The 17,080-nt window shown below is 34.8% G+C and overlaps 1 protein-coding gene across 1 annotated transcript; it reads right to left on the bottom strand.

Moving 5' to 3' along the window:
- Nucleotides 1-2,487: 2,487 nt before the first annotated feature.
- Nucleotides 2,488-4,864, bottom strand: LOC145058460 (Peroxidase superfamily protein). The gene is made up of 5 exons (XM_079006363.1): nucleotides 4,758-4,864; nucleotides 4,338-4,486; nucleotides 4,027-4,215; nucleotides 3,753-3,918; nucleotides 2,488-3,011 (listed from the first exon to the last, which is right to left on the bottom strand). The coding sequence occupies exons 1-5, from the start codon at nucleotides 4,810-4,812 to the stop codon at nucleotides 2,605-2,607; spliced, it is 966 nt and encodes a 321-aa protein (XP_078862489.1). The 5' UTR covers nucleotides 4,813-4,864; the 3' UTR covers nucleotides 2,488-2,604.
- Nucleotides 4,865-17,080: the final 12,216 nt, after the last annotated feature.

Below are 17,080 nucleotides of genomic sequence, written 5' to 3'. Positions count from 1 at the left end.
AGAGGAAGCTCAAAATCGGATTAGAGACTTGAATGAAAGTCAAATTTGGATATGAGATGATTGATGCATGTGTAATTTTTTTTTCCTTCCTTACTTCCTGTCGAAGCTGCTCTTTTCTTTCTTTATTCTTTTGCTACTTCATTTTTTTTTTCTGCCGTATACACACAAACAAAGAAGGCTGTGGAGTGTCAAGTGTGGACATATTATTAATGGTTTGGGCTTGTTTATATCTATGGGTTATAGAAATAAAATAAATAGGGTTAAACTTCTAATTTTTTTTTTCTGCCGTATACACACAAACAAAGAAGGCTGTGAGTGTCAAGTGTGGACATATTATTAATGGTTTGGGCTTGTTTATATCTATAGGTTATAGAAATAAAATAAATTGGGTTAAACTTTTATAAAATTTGGGCTTATTTTTTGTGCACCATATTTATTTATGTTCGACCTAATAGTGGTTGCACAATATTTTTTGTACTTGTATAATAATATAACTTTTTTCTTATTCTTTTGAGACGAAATCGAGAAGTGGTTCCGGATTGCCCATGACACCTACCAGTTTCGGCACTGCGACCAACACCGTTGAACACTTAAGGGTATGAATTTCCAAGTGTTAGGATACTTTCTCTAAGTATTTGTCGAATGTATGAAGAGTGTATTGTGACCAGTGGGAATGAGAATTGGAATTTTACCCAATTGTCTATGGATATTTATAATTCTTGAGCGTGATGGATGAGTTGTGCCAAGAGGGAATTGAAACGACCAATTGGTGCTTTATCTGGAATTCTGGATATTTGAAACGTTCTCGAAATTGTGTCATTAAGTGAAATGTGTTGTCAAGTTATTCTGTGTTAGAAAGCATGATAAAACAATTATATTTCAAATGATAGACATGTACATGTATGAAACCACGACCTTACTACACTCTAAGCTTAACCATTTTAATTTTAATTTTTTGCAACCCATGAAGTTATATACCTAAGGAAAACTACAACGCTAAAGAGAATTTTATCAGTTAGGCTTTGAAGATAGCCTGATCAAAGAGAAAATTTATGCATTTGATATCATATTTTACCGATATATATTCTTGGTGTTTTTTTATTGCGTTGCAGTGAGAATTCATTTAGCAAAAAATCTTGGGCTTAGCTGTATTAAAGTGTTTGAAAATTTGTTACTCACATAAGATGTTGAAGGTTTAAGTCCCAATATGGACAAAACAAGTAGTTTATGAGTAGGATTTAAAAAATATATGTGCTGTCCATTCAAAAAGAAAAAATCAACGGTTTTTTGCGATATTATCTTGAGGACTTCTAAATTTTATCATGGGTTTTAAATAATTAAGTTTTGTGAGTTACACATAATATCAGATACAAGGATTAAGTAATTAGAAGCCTCCTCTTAAACCTAGATGTAAGAAATGAAGTCACGAGATGACCAAGATTGCACGTATCCCATTCTATTTTTTAGAAAACATTTTTAGTAAAATATTTGTAAAAAGATTCTTTCAGTCCTCAACTTGAGTTCAAACGCACACCGTGCTAGCATGAATTCTCAAATTAGGGCTTTAATATCAATCTGTAACGTTCAAAAAATATATAGTAAAATTTTTCATTTTTAAATATAATAAAACCAATCTAAGTATCATTTCAAACCATAGGATAATCAAAAGATGAGTTTGAAGTCCAAATCAAATATCAAAGTAAACATCATAAAACTCAATAATACGCAATCTCCAGTGAATACAATGCAATCAGGTCGTGCTCTTCCTCAAGCTACAAAAACAACCTAAAGTTTGTTATATGAATGAAGTTTTTGTGAATCAAAATATTTGATTGTATTTTAATTAAATTGATAATTGGTTTCGATTTCCAATCAATTATGTTGTAAATTTTATATATTAATATATCATTTCGATATTATTTTATGTTCCGTAGAAAACTGAATTAAACATAATATGAAAATTGTTTTACGAATAAACATTTATATTTATTAAAAAAAGTGGAATTTTTTTCATAAACCTTATATGTATTTAAAATTTCTATGTACATTTCAAATCACGTTTGATAATTAATTGATTCATTAAAATTTAATGTTAATTATAATGGTTAATCATTAAATTTAATTATATTAATTTATTTTATGTAATATATTTGCTATAATTTAAATAAGCATGGTTTTAACGTTGCGCAACACACATAAATTTGCCTAGTTTACAAGTAAATGATTCAAGAAAAATCTTTGTTAAATTGTTAATAGAATAAAAAAATGCAAATTCAAATTATTTTATAAGATAAAAATTATTTTACACAAACTCAACAAATATGAATATGATAAGGGTTAAATGATTTAATTCGTGTAAAACCATAATGTTGTTAATACTACTTTGGTCCTAAATATTAAATAAAACGAACTTATATACTTCATACAAAAAAAAGCATTTTATTGCATAAACTAGAAAACGAAAAAACCAAAAAAGATGAAACCACGTTGCAAAAAACAAGCATTTAGCCCATTCTTTCATATTAGTGACATAACCTTACTTATATCACATAAAAAGATAAACATTACCAGAAATGGTCGAGAAATTACACAAGTTGGGTATTTTTAGTTATGATTTACAAAACGACAATCTTTTCGCACCTCGCCTTCTTCCTCGCTTATCGGGTTGTTCTCTGACAAAGTGAGAAGAGCCTTAGCAAACTGATCATGAAAGTAATCATTATCAGCTGCCATTTTGTCAACATATGGAGATGTGATCGGGTTCGAAACAAGTTGTTGATCAACGATAAGCAGTCCCTTGTTATTTTTGATGTTCTTGTAGTACATGTTGTCTAAAATCATTGGTGTTTGTAGGTCACTCCTCGAGTATTCCACTGCAAGCGGGTTTGGGTCAGGATGGGGACAACGACGCTTGAGATACTCAGCAAAGTTCGGGTCTAACGTCGGGTCAGCAGTTGGATAGAGTCTATCAACAAGGTTGATGCAGTGGACCCTACCTACTGAGTGAGCACCTGCCATAAACGAAATGACTATTATATCATACTAATACTTTGTTTAATCATATTCGTTGTTCTTTTTATATTTATTTAATCATAAGCCCATTATGTGTCTATGTGAGGTAAATAAGAAATTTAGCAGTTTATGGATCGAGAAATTGATTGGTTACCAATGAGCTTCCCTAATTGGGAAAATCCCAACAATATCATTGTCATTTGTCATGCATTGAACTCACGTTATATGTTTTATCCCAAACTCCAAATATGTCACTTTGTGCTTATGTCACGTTGTGCTTGCTCCCGTGAAGGCACATTTATTGATTTTGGTGTCTTTGGGACATTTCTATAATGATTATCGATTTTATCATATAATATTTAGTGAACATGAGTACCTAAATTTTGTTTCAATACGTCTCTTTTTGTTCAAGGAAATTTTTGATAATTCAAGATATGTACTCTAGGGTGGTGTTGACCAAATCGTGTGGAGTAATTACACAATTGTCAATAATTTGAAACTGTATTATTGTGTCTCAATATTTCAAAATTTTAGAAAACAACTATTCTAACAACTATTCTTTTCTATACCCAATCTCATAAAATATTACAAAGATCAATTAATTTAGCTACTATTATTAAAGAAAGTATCTTATATATATTACGTTTTTATACCTTCTAAAACTTGATTCGTATGCAAATTATGAATATGATGTTAATATAAAACTTAAAAAAAAGTAAATATAAAATTCCGATTCTTACCTAGGAGAGCGACTGTTCCTTCAACATCAATCCCTACGGACTGAAAGCGATCAAGAACATACAACATGCTATCGTTATGGTTAGGTAGCATAGCATCGATTATTGCAAGATGACTTTCCTTGCTATCTTTTCGCCCAGTTTTCATCTCAATATGAGGTCCTCCTAGCTGCATGACACGAATAAATTAATAAATTAACACCAAATATATATTAATCAAGATTTATATTGTGTGTTTATAAAGAAAGATTAGAATAATTAATTACAATTTACATACCATAACAATACCATCTCTAGCGGCAAGTGCAACAAGATCAGCACAAGAAACAGTCATGGGACATGAAGATTCAAGAGCATCTTTGATTGTGTTAATGTACTTGAAATTCCTCATTCCCATGTTTCTTTTTGATATCTTTTCTGATTGGATTCCATTTATGCTCTCCAATAATATTGATGCATCACATGACTGTTATTTCAGTTTATTAATTAGTGTATAATGTATAATTATATATAAGGTTATATATATTTTCTTGAATTTCATAAATTTGACTCTAAGAAAATAAGGGTTAACAAGTAAACAAGTTGTACCTTAACCATGCAATCATGGAAGAGAGTTCTTAACCAAGAAACAGCGGTGTTTCCATGCTCTTTATACAAAGTTATAACAGTTTGTTTCACGATTTCTTCAGCGTTTGGACAACTTTCTGAGTAGTAATTCAGTTGTAATTCACTATGACCTTCAAGAAACAATATTAACTATGTAAATATAAACCATATTAGTGACAATCGTAAAATTTATAATTTATGTATGTTAATACTGGTTTTCACGAAACAAACATAACAACATATGGAAGTAGATCTCTACTAAACAAAGCCAAAAATAATGCATTAAAAGTTAAAACACCCTTTTTTGCTTCTAAGACAGTAATTGAAACCTTCTAAAAATAAAAACTTTATCATGGTTGCATAAAGTAAAAGCAAGAGTGGGGTAGAAGTTAATAAGAATACCAGAATAAAAATGGAGGACAAAGAGAAAGATGCAAAGTAGTTTATGAGATGCCATAAGTTCAATGCTTTATAAGGTTGTACCTTTGAACAAGTATCTGAACTATCTAACCATCTTTATATAGGGGAGTCTTTGCAAGTGCAACTGAAAATTACAAGCATGCAAAGCTTGTCCACTTAGCCTATCTCTTTGACTTTGTTGTCCTATCCACTACTCATCCGAAACTAGTTGTTAAAATGCCATTCAATAAATAATAAGTCAGGTTTGAAAATTGAAAGATGTTATTAGTTTATATTGTGGGCCATGCTTCTGTTTTGAAGAAAAAGCGAAATTCTTTTTGGTTTATGTGAATGAAAATTTTTCTTTTTTCATACGTGCTAGAGAATGCAAAGAATCAACATGTTACCCGAAGATGTTAAGCTTGATATATATATATATATATATATATATATATATATATATATATATATATATATATATATATATATATATATATATATGGGGTGGTTTAAAATCTTGAATATATATTTAATATGTAAATAAATGGATTCCATAGATATCTTGCATGATATCAAAGAGGCTCGTTTAAGTTACTTGTGGTTTAACATTAGAGTCTATCCTTAGGCTATCCGGAGTTGTAGTTCCACGCGTGAAATGCTGAGCTAGATCGCTGGAGACGCGTGAACATCCCTAGGGTGGGTGGGTTGGGTGTGACACGGGTGGTAAGACGGAAGACGACGTCCAATATGATTGGCTAGCCTTTGTATTCGACCGTTGCTCAATTTCGACCGTTTCAAGCATTTAAAAACAATCAATTCATTATTTCTTTAATTTCTTTCTTTATATACGTTCATTTTACACATAATTTTCAAACTAAAACACACACACACACACACTCTTTCAAAACAAACACATATATTCAACAAAAAACACTCTCCTCTCATATATTTTTTATCTTCTACATATGGATCCAAATCAAAAGACCTCACCCACTCCAAACACAACAAACAAAATTATCAACAATGGTAAACCATTTGCCAACCAAAAAGCGTGGGAAGCTTGTCGTAATGATTCAAAATGAGTCATTTATCCGGAAACGACATTCAAGATCTACCACCGACTCCAACAAAAGGCAAGAACTTCCGAGTCGGACATTGGTGTTAGTATCGACCTCAATGATGAGTTCGACGCCACCGAGGGGGAGGGTCCACTAGACGTCCAACTTCGTTGACCACCGGGAAGGGACAAAGCAAGAAAGGAGGTGTCTTCAAGCGGAAAATCAACCAACGAGGACATTGTAACACTCGGTTTCGAATAGTTTCACCGTTAGGGGTCGTGGCCCGGTCATTAGTCATCATAAGGCTTTGGGCTTTGGGGAAGAAAGTATTTGGCCCTTTTTGGATGTGGGTGTTATAGTCTAAGTGATCCGGGTGTTCGTTTGTGTTTCGGAGGTCAAGGGTATAATCGTAATTTGATAATTTGGTCCTTAGGAATTTTGGGTTTTTGTTCGGAAAGTTCTTAGGCGGAGGTGAGTTGATAGAGATGTAGGGATTCTCGTCATCCTTTTTTGGATATAAATTTCGTTGGAAACAAACTTATATAGAAGAAGTTATGTCAGTTTAAAGTTTTGGCAGGTTTTGCCCTTGGTGGAATAAGTTCGCAGATTGGTCTCGTATGCAGTGCTAAGGAACATGTGGGAGGGCCAGGTATGCGCGGCGTACCTAATGGTACGCCCTGCGTAATGGGTTGAGTGCCAAACCATAATTTTAAGGGTTTGGGCATTATATAAACATCATTATAACCTCAAGGCTTTCTCATTTATCAGCCACTATTATCCTAAAACCCTAATTTCGAACCCTAGCCTCCTCCAAGAGTGTTATGAGCTCATTGGGTGCATCTTTGGTAGGTTTTGGTGAATATTCAATAAGTGGAAGCTTGGTGCAAGGTGGTGGATCAAGGGAAGGCTTGTGGATCTTGACTCTCTACTCCATTTCCAGGTCATTAGAGGTATAAAGCTTTATCCTAGCTCATTATAAGCTTAAATCTAACATTATATGAGTTTTGGTCCCATTTTGGTCTCATGGGTGAGATCTAGTGGTTTGACACCACTTTAGGAGCTTTGAATTGCTACTCTTAGTATTTTCGAGGTTATTAGTTTATAAAGATGCTTGCTTGATGTTTAAGGATGGACCATGCATGTGTTAAGGTGGTTATTATGGATCTTAAAGGATTAATTTGGATGTTGGGTCCCATTAAGACATGCAAACTGATAAAGTTTCCAACTTTATCAGTTAAGAGCTTATTTGGAAGGTTTCATGAGGTATTGGGGCTAAGTGCTTAAGGAATTAAGTCATAAGTTGATTTTGGAGAAATAGAGACTACGCCCCGCATACTGAAGATTTTGGGAGTACGCCTAGCGTAAATGGCCAGTGCCATTTTGGGCTTGTTTGACATTTTTGGACTTTGGGATTTGGTTTTGGGTCTTGGGCTTTGAGAGTTGGACTTCTTGGACTAAGGATTTGCTTTTGGAATTGGACTCCTCCTTGGACTAGATTATGGGCTTTCCTTGTTGGTCCTTTATGGGCCTAATGGATTTGGGTCTTAGTGGGCCCAATGGGCTTGGGCCATTAGTAGGCCTGGTTAGTTGGGCCATATTTGGGCCTAGTGCTTGGGTGTTTAGTTATTGATTATGGTTTTGGGTTGTTTGGCTCAATTCAGGAGCCGGTTCACAGTAACAGCAGCAGTGTAGTGAGTCTCCTCACTAAGTTTAGCGGGTCGAAGATACCAATGTCGGCCCATGGTTTGCTATGTAGAGTTTTAGATGTCTGCGTAACTCTTGCATGTGTATGTGTTGTATGCTTACTGGGCAGGGGCCCGATGGTTATTTTGTATGCTAGTATCAGGTATGCATATATGATTTGTATGTGGGCGCCTGATGATTGTGCAGTATGCTACTATCTTTGTGATTTTCGCATGTGTTTGAATGTTATATGATTATATGGTTATATGTTTAGTGGGCGGGGCCCGTTATGAGAGTGTGAGCGAGGCCAGTTATTCGAGTTTGGGCGGGGCCAGTTATGTGATAAGTTACATATGGTATGTGGTATCTTGGGGAACTCACTAAGCTTTATACTTACAGTTTTCAGTTTTTGTTTCAGGTACTTCTGGTTTCAAAAAGGAAGAGTTCGGGTTGACTGCATGACACACACACATTTTATGTTTTGTGTTTGACTTTGTTCTGGGATTTATACTCTGATTGTAATGTATCGGTTTTGAAACAAGTAATTGATGATACTTCTTTTATAATTAAAAATGAAATTTTATGTCATTATTTTTGGGATGTTAGAGACGTACTAGCGGAGAAAATAGACAAAACTCTAAGTTTTTTAGAAAGAAAATTTGAATCAACGGAGGAAGCTTATCGGCGAAAAATGACACTCATCGATCTACAAATTGTAAACACGGTACTTCTTCCGGATCTCAACCCGGAAAATTTAAACACATTTTTAAAATTCAACAAGTGATTTTCTATGTTTTTATATTTTTTTAGTAATTTAGCTTTAATTTTTTATTTTGTTAGGTTTAATTTTCTATGTTTTTTAATTAATGTAATGTGGTTTTAATTAATGTAAAATATTTTATTCTATTTTAAATTATGTTTTTTATTTAGTTTAATCATAAAAAAAAAATATTGTGGAGTGGTAACCATTTCCAATGTATAGTGAGTTTGTGGTGACTTGGTAATGGAGTAACCATTTCCAATGTATAGTGAGTTTGTGGTGACTTGGTGGTGGAGCTGGTGTCGTTGAGTTAACAATACTTTTCTAATGGCTCGGCTGTGATCACTCCCCTCAGTCTTATCGAACCTTTGTTTTTATGGAGTGCTGAAAGCTAGCTCTCTCTCTCTCTCTCTACATTTTTAAAAAGATTAGGATTCACAACCGATTTTAATAATAATAATAATAATAATAATAATAATAATAATAATAATAATAATAAATCACATTTTTTTATGTACAACACGAAAAGCTCATTGCATACACACTTGGGTTTCCCTAGTATTTTGTATTAACAAATATGAATATAAAATAAAAAATATACTTAATATATAAAGAAGTAAGTGAGTGGAGAAATTATATATATGGAAATTAAAAAGAAAATCAATTAGTAGTTGATTTTGGCGATTTGGGAGGTTCTTGAAATGATTAGAAAGACGCCAAGACGGCCGCCCCACCAACCGTTCTTCGGTTTAAAAAATTAAATGCCTTTTGAGGAACAAATATGCAAAAACCAAATCGTCACAAATAATTGTTGATTTGAATCTAGTTTAAGATTCTAAAAACAAACAAGTAGATTACAATTGTAATTTTTTTGAAAGAACATATCAAATTATATATAAATTTACAAATTAACTTGAGTGATTGTTTGTACTTGAATACTACGTAACACAAACATCTAAGAAGCTAAGACTGTTTCCCAAAATAGTGTTGAATCTTATTAAGTTTGGAAGTCGTCTCAATATTTCTTAGGTCTATATCAATTATCAGAAACATAAAATCAATATTTTCAGTTATTATATTTTATAAAATAAACAAACTAAAATATTTAAAACACCAAGGGTTTACTTTTTGGAAAACAACATAGTTGGATAAGAACAAACTCCAACCTTTGAATGTGCAATCCCTAATTAGGTCACAATACATGCTTTGGTCCAATTGTGGAATTCATCATTCACAACACCGAGATAAGTAGTCAATGAAATTGCACACTATTAAATATCAGAGTTATAATATGATTTTACTTCATTTACAATAATACAGTAGTTATATATCCCAACAATATTTTCAATAACATCTTATTTGTCATTTGTTTATGTCACTTTTAAAAAGCAACAACAATTAGGGTTTCATATAACAGATGCATCATTTTGGACGTGCCACGACCATAATACTTCACTCGTTTTGATTTTCAAAATTCAGAAATTTATATGGGCTGTTATGTAAGGGGATGGCCCATATTAAGTCCCAATATAAGGCCCATTACTTATATTAATCTTTATATATGGGTTAGTCAAGTTACGTAATAACTGAAATTCGTATTCGATCTGTCACCACTAATTTTAACTTGATATTAAAGTATTATAAGAATAAGCCAATTTTAGAATGAGATATTAATAAAAAGGACCCTAGTCGAGATATCCAATGAACTTATCTGCAATGTATATGGGTTTTTGTTTAAAATACGTATTAATCGAGTGTTTGTCAATAGTTAGGTTTGGATACACACTTATATTTGGGTTATGTAGCATTAGTTTGTTAGAATTGAGTGTCTATGATATTTATCGTAGTCGGGACCTGGAAAACTAGCCCAAAACACATGTTCGGAACACTAACCTTTTTTTTACAATGAACTATTTTGGAACACTTATTCTGAAATATTTTGTGCTAAATTGTTGTACTTATTTCAACATGATTGTATGTACGAAACTTCAATAAACATGACATACAAACCTAAACCGGGTCAGAAAGTTATTGCGAAGCTACAAACTACCCTGGCACATGAGCTGCTATTTAGGGAGTCATGCTTTTAGATATGGGTAATAATTAAGTTGTCGGATAGTATTTTTAACTAACAGGAAACAACAATTTTTTGTATAACACAAATACTGCACGACACAATGTCGTGTTTTGTTTACTAATATGAAGCGACCAAATTAAAACACAATAAAACAACCAACGTGACAAACACAAATAAATAAAATAAAATAAACCTTAATTATCTTTAATTCATAATTAGTCTTATAAAACACGACAAACATGTATTAATATTGTGTCATTTTCATATCGAATCTTGAATACAAACATGCAAATGAATTTAAATTTCAATTTTGTTCCAATTTCATTTCATGTCGTATATTTTTGTCGTGTCTTATTATGAAATGACTTCCTTACTTTGGGAGGCGACTTAATCTCCCCAATGACGTTGAAGTTTGTTAGATATGAAGGAACTATATTTTCACTTAGACAACTACAACCTCATATTTGGAAAGAGTGTATTCTGTCTTATTACGAATTTGCGGTTTGTTGAATATTTTACGGCTTGATGTTTGGTGATGGAGTTTCGAAAAGATGACATTTTGAATAACTCATGATGTATTATTAGATGTGGATGTGATAGGAGTGTACCTACGATACGAGTGTATTATTAGATGTGAAGGACGATTTACTTGCCCTCATATAACTAGTTCTTAATTATTTATTATATTGAACTAATCTGTGGATTTATTTTACCTCCACGTGTACCATATATAGGGCAGTTGGGATTGCATGTATAATGACCGTATTTGTCAAAATCAAGAGCATATTCATCCCACCCATCCAATAAAAACCTAAAAGCATATCTACACCTTGCATGGGTTTATATGTACTTTCAAGGTAATATTATTTATTTGGAATTATAGTTTTCTAGCATATTATGTCTTCTAATATTGTGGTATCTTAATTTACTACACAATATTGGAGACGTTACCTTTTTGTAAGTTTTCTTGTCACCCAATACCAAGTTTGGTCCTTTGGCTCATTGCATGACTGAAGCTTGGACATGTATGTTCCCCTGATTACATGAGTGTCATTGATGAGCATATGATTATCATTTAACAATTGGGTTTTATCTATATCATAATATTGAATATGTTGTTAACTGATACATTTATTTATAATTAGGAGGATAATCAGTCCATCTAGAGGTTACAGCCTACTTTGAAGTAGCGGATTGTTGAGTGGTGTTTGTCACCACATAAGTGATTGCATCAAGATCAGAAGGCACCTCTACCACCGTCATCATCACATGCACCATTAGCACCAACAACACGAATACTTCCCATTGCATTATGTGCACCAAAATACACACCCATCACCACGAACACGACCAACACAAAAGGAACCACCACCACTAGAGACACCATCAAAGGACTAAATGATAAAGAAATTGGAGGGGGTATCGATGGATGTATAAGGATTCTGATATATACACATATGCTACTTACGAAGTAGAATATAAAAAAAATGTTTCATTTAACCATCAAATATGGATATAGACTTACCCAACCATATATGAGTGTCTTCTTAGTATTATGTGACATTTTGGCTTATCGTCTCGTCATGGTGTACCTATAATGTAACGATCCAAATTTTTTCATCTAAGTATTCTAGGGATCATCAGAGTTTTCTATAAAATTTACGGAATTCTAAATTGAAAACATTTACATCCCAAGATAAAATCGATTTTACAATAAAGTCATAATAATAATGTAAAGCAACAAGGGTATACTAAGAATAAAAACTATTTCTAGTCCAAGCCTTTGTGCTTCTACCTCCTCTCGTACAACGGTTACTACATGCACTTGCAACACATGAAAGAATCTACAACATCAGACCACAACTCTGGTGAGTTATACTTTAATTTGTTTTCATGTATTCATACTCTACTACTATGTTCTTTCTTTTATTACTCCTACTCTATCTCACCTCATGTCTTCCCCTCTCTTCTTATACTTGTCTCATGCTTTCATATGCTATCTCAGCCTCTTCCCGGATCCTCTCATTCCTCTTTCTCACCTCATATCTTTCCTCTTGTTCTATTATATTTGTATACCTCTTTTTATGCTCTTCTCTGTCTCACCTCATACTCTCTTCTCGTTCTAGGGCATACTATCTCCTTTCTACTCGTCCCATCTTATCTTTGCTCCCATATCTCCTTGCCTTCTGCTTCTCTATTCTTCAGACACAATCGGTATAATCATCTATGATAGCTTCACCTATGATATAAGGGAACAACGTAACTCTAACTTACCAGAATACCACCATTCGGACTAAGTCCCCTAACTTTGATCCCGCATAGACCCTTTGACCACTTCTCTTTTCTTGAATCCCTTGATGAGTCCAATGATCCCATACGGATCCTCTACACTTAATCCATCATGGATTATATCAAGGTTTTCTAAAGAAACTTATTGCATTGTTTCACTCAAGGAACCTTTCTCAATCTTATATAACAACACTTTATTGCCTTGTATGTGTATAGTGGGTGGGGACCGATGCCAGGCGGGGCCTAAGAATAACAGATCTATATACCGAGCGGGGCTCGAAGTCGGGCGAGGTTTGAAGTCTGGTGGGGCCCGAGGGTGAGTAGGACTCGATATCGGATAGGGTCCGATGGAGGGCGAGGGCCCAATATATGATTTATAATGTATGGTATGAGGTAGTTTGGGGAACTCACTAAGCTTTGTGATTACGGTTTTCAGTTTCTGTTTCAAGTACCTCCGGTTACAAGGGGAAGAGCTCGGGATAACTGCATCGCACACACCGCATGGATTCCGCTTTTTAGATATTACTCTGATTGATTTGATGTTGATACACTTATTTCCATTGGTCTGTATGAATGATGCTTTTGGAACATTGCTTTAATTAAACCAAAAATGAAATATTTTGATCGCATTTTTGGGACGTTACACTAACATAACATCATCCTATATACCAAGATACATAACCTAGTGGGCCGAAATTGATGCTTTCGACCAGGAGTACAGTGAGGAAAACTCACCTCACAGTCTGAAAAAGAGCCAAACTGATCACTGCTCTAAACACTGCCTTTACAGGTCACCAATACAATAAACAAGGACCTAGTCTCAATCTACTATTCCAATTACCCCAAATGACCTAAAGTCAAGCTTGGTCAAAGTCAACGGTCAACGATCATATTAGAGCAAGTACGTCATGCGTACTCCAGCTCTACGCATGGCGTAGAGCCTTATTCCATAATACGGGGTTTAGCCAGGCTACACACTGTATAACCTTAAGTACGCCCTACGTACTCATGTTGAATCCAAACTCTCCACTAAGTGCTTAATACAAAAGGTATTATGTCCAACTCTCAGATCTGGTCTAAATAAATGTTCTAAGTGATAAAGTTCCAAACTTTATGCACTTGCATGGCTTATCAAGGCCCAAAAAAACCCTAATCTCATAACAACTTCTATGGTGCCAAAAAATCATGCATGAATGGTTAGACATGGCTAATATCCCATTTTTATGACTTAATACCCTCAAATGCACCTGGAAAATGCACCTTACAAGATCTAAAACAGCTCACGCTCAACTGAACCAATCTAGGGGACAAAAAGGACATAACTTTTACATTTAAACTATATCTAACAATGGAGGCATAAAGGTACATACTTTATACCTTCTAGAGATGAATAAGGGAGAAGAACTTCCAGATCCAAGGTTGATCCAAGCTTCCAAGCACCATCTCCACCTTTTTCTTTCTTTAAAAGCACCCAAAAACACTCTTTTAAGCTCACAATGCACTAAAATGGGATTAGAGTTTCAAGGGAGCCGTTTGGAGAAATGGAGGATGATAATGGAAGGGTTTCATGAAGGTTAAGGTCCTTAAATAGGGGCTCAAAACCCATAAAATTAGGGTTTGGGCTCTGGCCATATATGCAATGCGTACTCAGTATCTACGCCTTGCGTAGTTCATTAAAGGCTTCGCCTCCAAGTTCCTTCTAAGCAGCATGTATAGGCTATCTATGACCTACGTAGCAACACATTCCACACTTAAAACTTAAGATCAAGGGAAGGAATCTACCTACAGGAATCGATTGTGACGGTTATTAAATATTTAACACTGACTAACCCATTACTTTTTGTAGGGTTATGTTGATGTACATGTATAAAAGGGTACCGCACAGTCTAAGTGGTCATCATATGATGTTGAGGTAAAGTATTAGTATAAGGTGTTTACACCATTTTTGATCATTTAAAAGTTACTAAATAATTACTTATTATATAGTCATACTAATGTATTTATACAACAGGGTACCATATGTTTTGAGGCATCCTCACCTAACGTCGTAGCGGTGGCCTAGTAATCTTTTTGGATCCCACCAATATTGTAACATCCCAAAAATTGTAAGGTAAAAATTTCATTTTTAATTCAACAAGAAACACCAATTATCCTTTTTCCAATCATTCAAAAGTAATTTAGAATAAAAACAATTATCAGAGTACAATCTCAAAATCATATAGTTGCGGAAAGAAGGGTGGATGTGCTACGATCAAGTCGGGTCCTTCCTTTTCGAAACAGAAGTACCTAAAACCATAACCATAATAATGTAAGCACAAAGCTTAGTAAGTTCCCCAAAATACCACATACCATATATACCATTAAGCCAAACCCTCACATTGGGCCCAACCCACCATAATGGGCCTAGCCCGACATACCATGAAAGTGTCACAGAGACAACTAGCATCCTACATAACATACATTGGGCCTAGCCCTTCCTGATCTAGGGGCCCAACCCAACATAAAAATGGGCCTAGCTCATCATACAATTGGCTTAACCCAACATACCATGAAAGAGTCACAAAGGCAACTAGCATAACAGATCCTAGTAGGCCGACATTGGTGGCTTCGACCCACGAGTACAGTGAGGAGACTCACCTCAATCAATCCATAACCAACTATATGCACGATTCAATGCTAAGAAAGCTCCACACACACTAATCAAACCAAAATCATTATCCTAATTAATAATTAAGATAATACCCATTGAATGAGTCAACAAATCAATAATTCCAAGAATTGGAAAAATAACATTTTGCCCCCTAATAAGTCCAAGCCACTCAACAGTTGACCAAAAGTTAACAGGTCCAAAAAAGTCAACGAAAGTCAACAACATCTGAGTACGCCCAACGTACTCAGACTTACGCCCGACATATGCATGTTTAGCCCAATGCGCGCAGTGTACTCTGGATTACGCCCAATGTACTGGTCAGTCCCCATTTCTCAATCTGAAAGACTTAATCCATTAAGCCCACAATGTCCAAACCTCAAATCTACTGCTAAATAATGTCTTAATATTTAAAGTTGGCATCTTTACTCCTAAGAATGTCTTAATGGGACTCAAACCACAACCCAAGCTTCATAACTTGATAAAAAGGTCACTAATTCTTGCATGAAAGAATAATGCTCCTCAAGATCCAAACTTTATGAATTAATGACCTCAACAAGGACCAAATATGAGGCTCAAAGGTTCTGGAGAAACTTCTACTCACAAGAGCCACAACCATGGGTCCAAAACATGACAAATTACCACTCAAATAGATCTATAAGAAAAAGTCATCACGATTGAAAATTTATACCTCCATAAGGTAGATCAAGATGAACAAAGTCTGGATCTACAAGGTCCAAGCTAACCAACATTTCTTGAATGAGATCCTTCCTCCTTAATGTGCACTAAGAACACTTGAAATCACTCAAAAGGATCAAGAATACTTAAAGGAAGGCTAGGGTTTCAAGATTACAGGTTATGGGGGATGGAGGCTGAATATAGGGAGGGTTCCAAGAGTTAATGATGCTTAAATAGGGGCCAAAGGCTCAATATTAGGGTTTACACCTGACTGGAGTATGTCCAACGTACTCTAGGTACACCCAACGCACTCCATGGACCATCCACGATCACCCAACCTAGCACGTCCGACCTACTCCCTGTACGCCCAATGTACTAGACTTAGCCCCAAAACCACCTAACTTCTGAAAGCCATAACTCCTTCGTTCTATGTCCGATTTCGACGATCCTTATACCCACGGAAAGGTAATGAGAAGCTCTACAATCCTATCAACTCTCTTTATCCTTTAAACCTTCCGAACTTAAATCCAAATTCGTGAAAGGCCCACATCATCAGTTTACTGATATACCCTTTGGTTCCAAAGCACAAACCAAACACTCGTTGTTCACAACTTACCTTATCCACATCCGAAAGGGTCTAAATCTTTCTTTCCCCAAGTCCCGAAGCCTTTTGATAATTGATCTTCGGGTCACATCCCCAAATTATGAAATGATTTGAAACAAGGTGTTACAATTCTCCCCCTCTTAAATTAGATTATGTCCTCGAAATCGCTCCTTACCACCTCCTAGAAACCAGAAGATCCGACTAGTTCCTCTTAAATCCTCGATTCACCGAAAAGGTTGAATCACACTCATAGAGACCTTCCAATGTTACCATCGAAACTCATCCTTAACAGAACTCGTACACTCTAATAGTGAACATATTATTGATCCACTAACTGACAAACCAGCACCTCACTGCTATAATTTCGAAACCCCCAAAACTTTAACTGACCTCCACACCGGTAGGACCATTTTGAAACACAATCACAAGGACTTATTACTGCAATCTGAACTGAAAAACATCCTTTTGACCATGAATTATCCAACTGATACCATTAGTAGGCAGATTCCTTAATGATAACTTGCTGATGA

Source organism: Lactuca serriola, chromosome 6 (genome assembly GCF_051521515.1).
Source record: "Lactuca serriola cultivar US96UC23 chromosome 6, Lser_US96UC23_V15, whole genome shotgun sequence".
Taxonomy (NCBI): Eukaryota; Viridiplantae; Streptophyta; class Magnoliopsida; order Asterales; family Asteraceae; genus Lactuca; species Lactuca serriola.
This window is presented reverse-complemented; position numbering and strand designations above follow the sequence as displayed.

Bases quoted from the DNA above. Each gene is read 5' to 3' on its own strand.
- LOC145058460 (XM_079006363.1), bottom strand. From the start codon at position 4,812: ATGGCATCTCATAAACTACTTTGCATCTTTCTCTTTGTCCTCCATTTT. The intron at 4,216-4,337 runs GTACAACTTGTT...CTGAAATAACAG, and splicing joins TCCATGATTGCATGGTTAAG to TCATGTGATGCATCAATATT. The intron at 3,919-4,026 runs GTATGTAAATTG...CGTGTCATGCAG, and splicing joins CTAGAGATGGTATTGTTATG to CTAGGAGGACCTCATATTGA.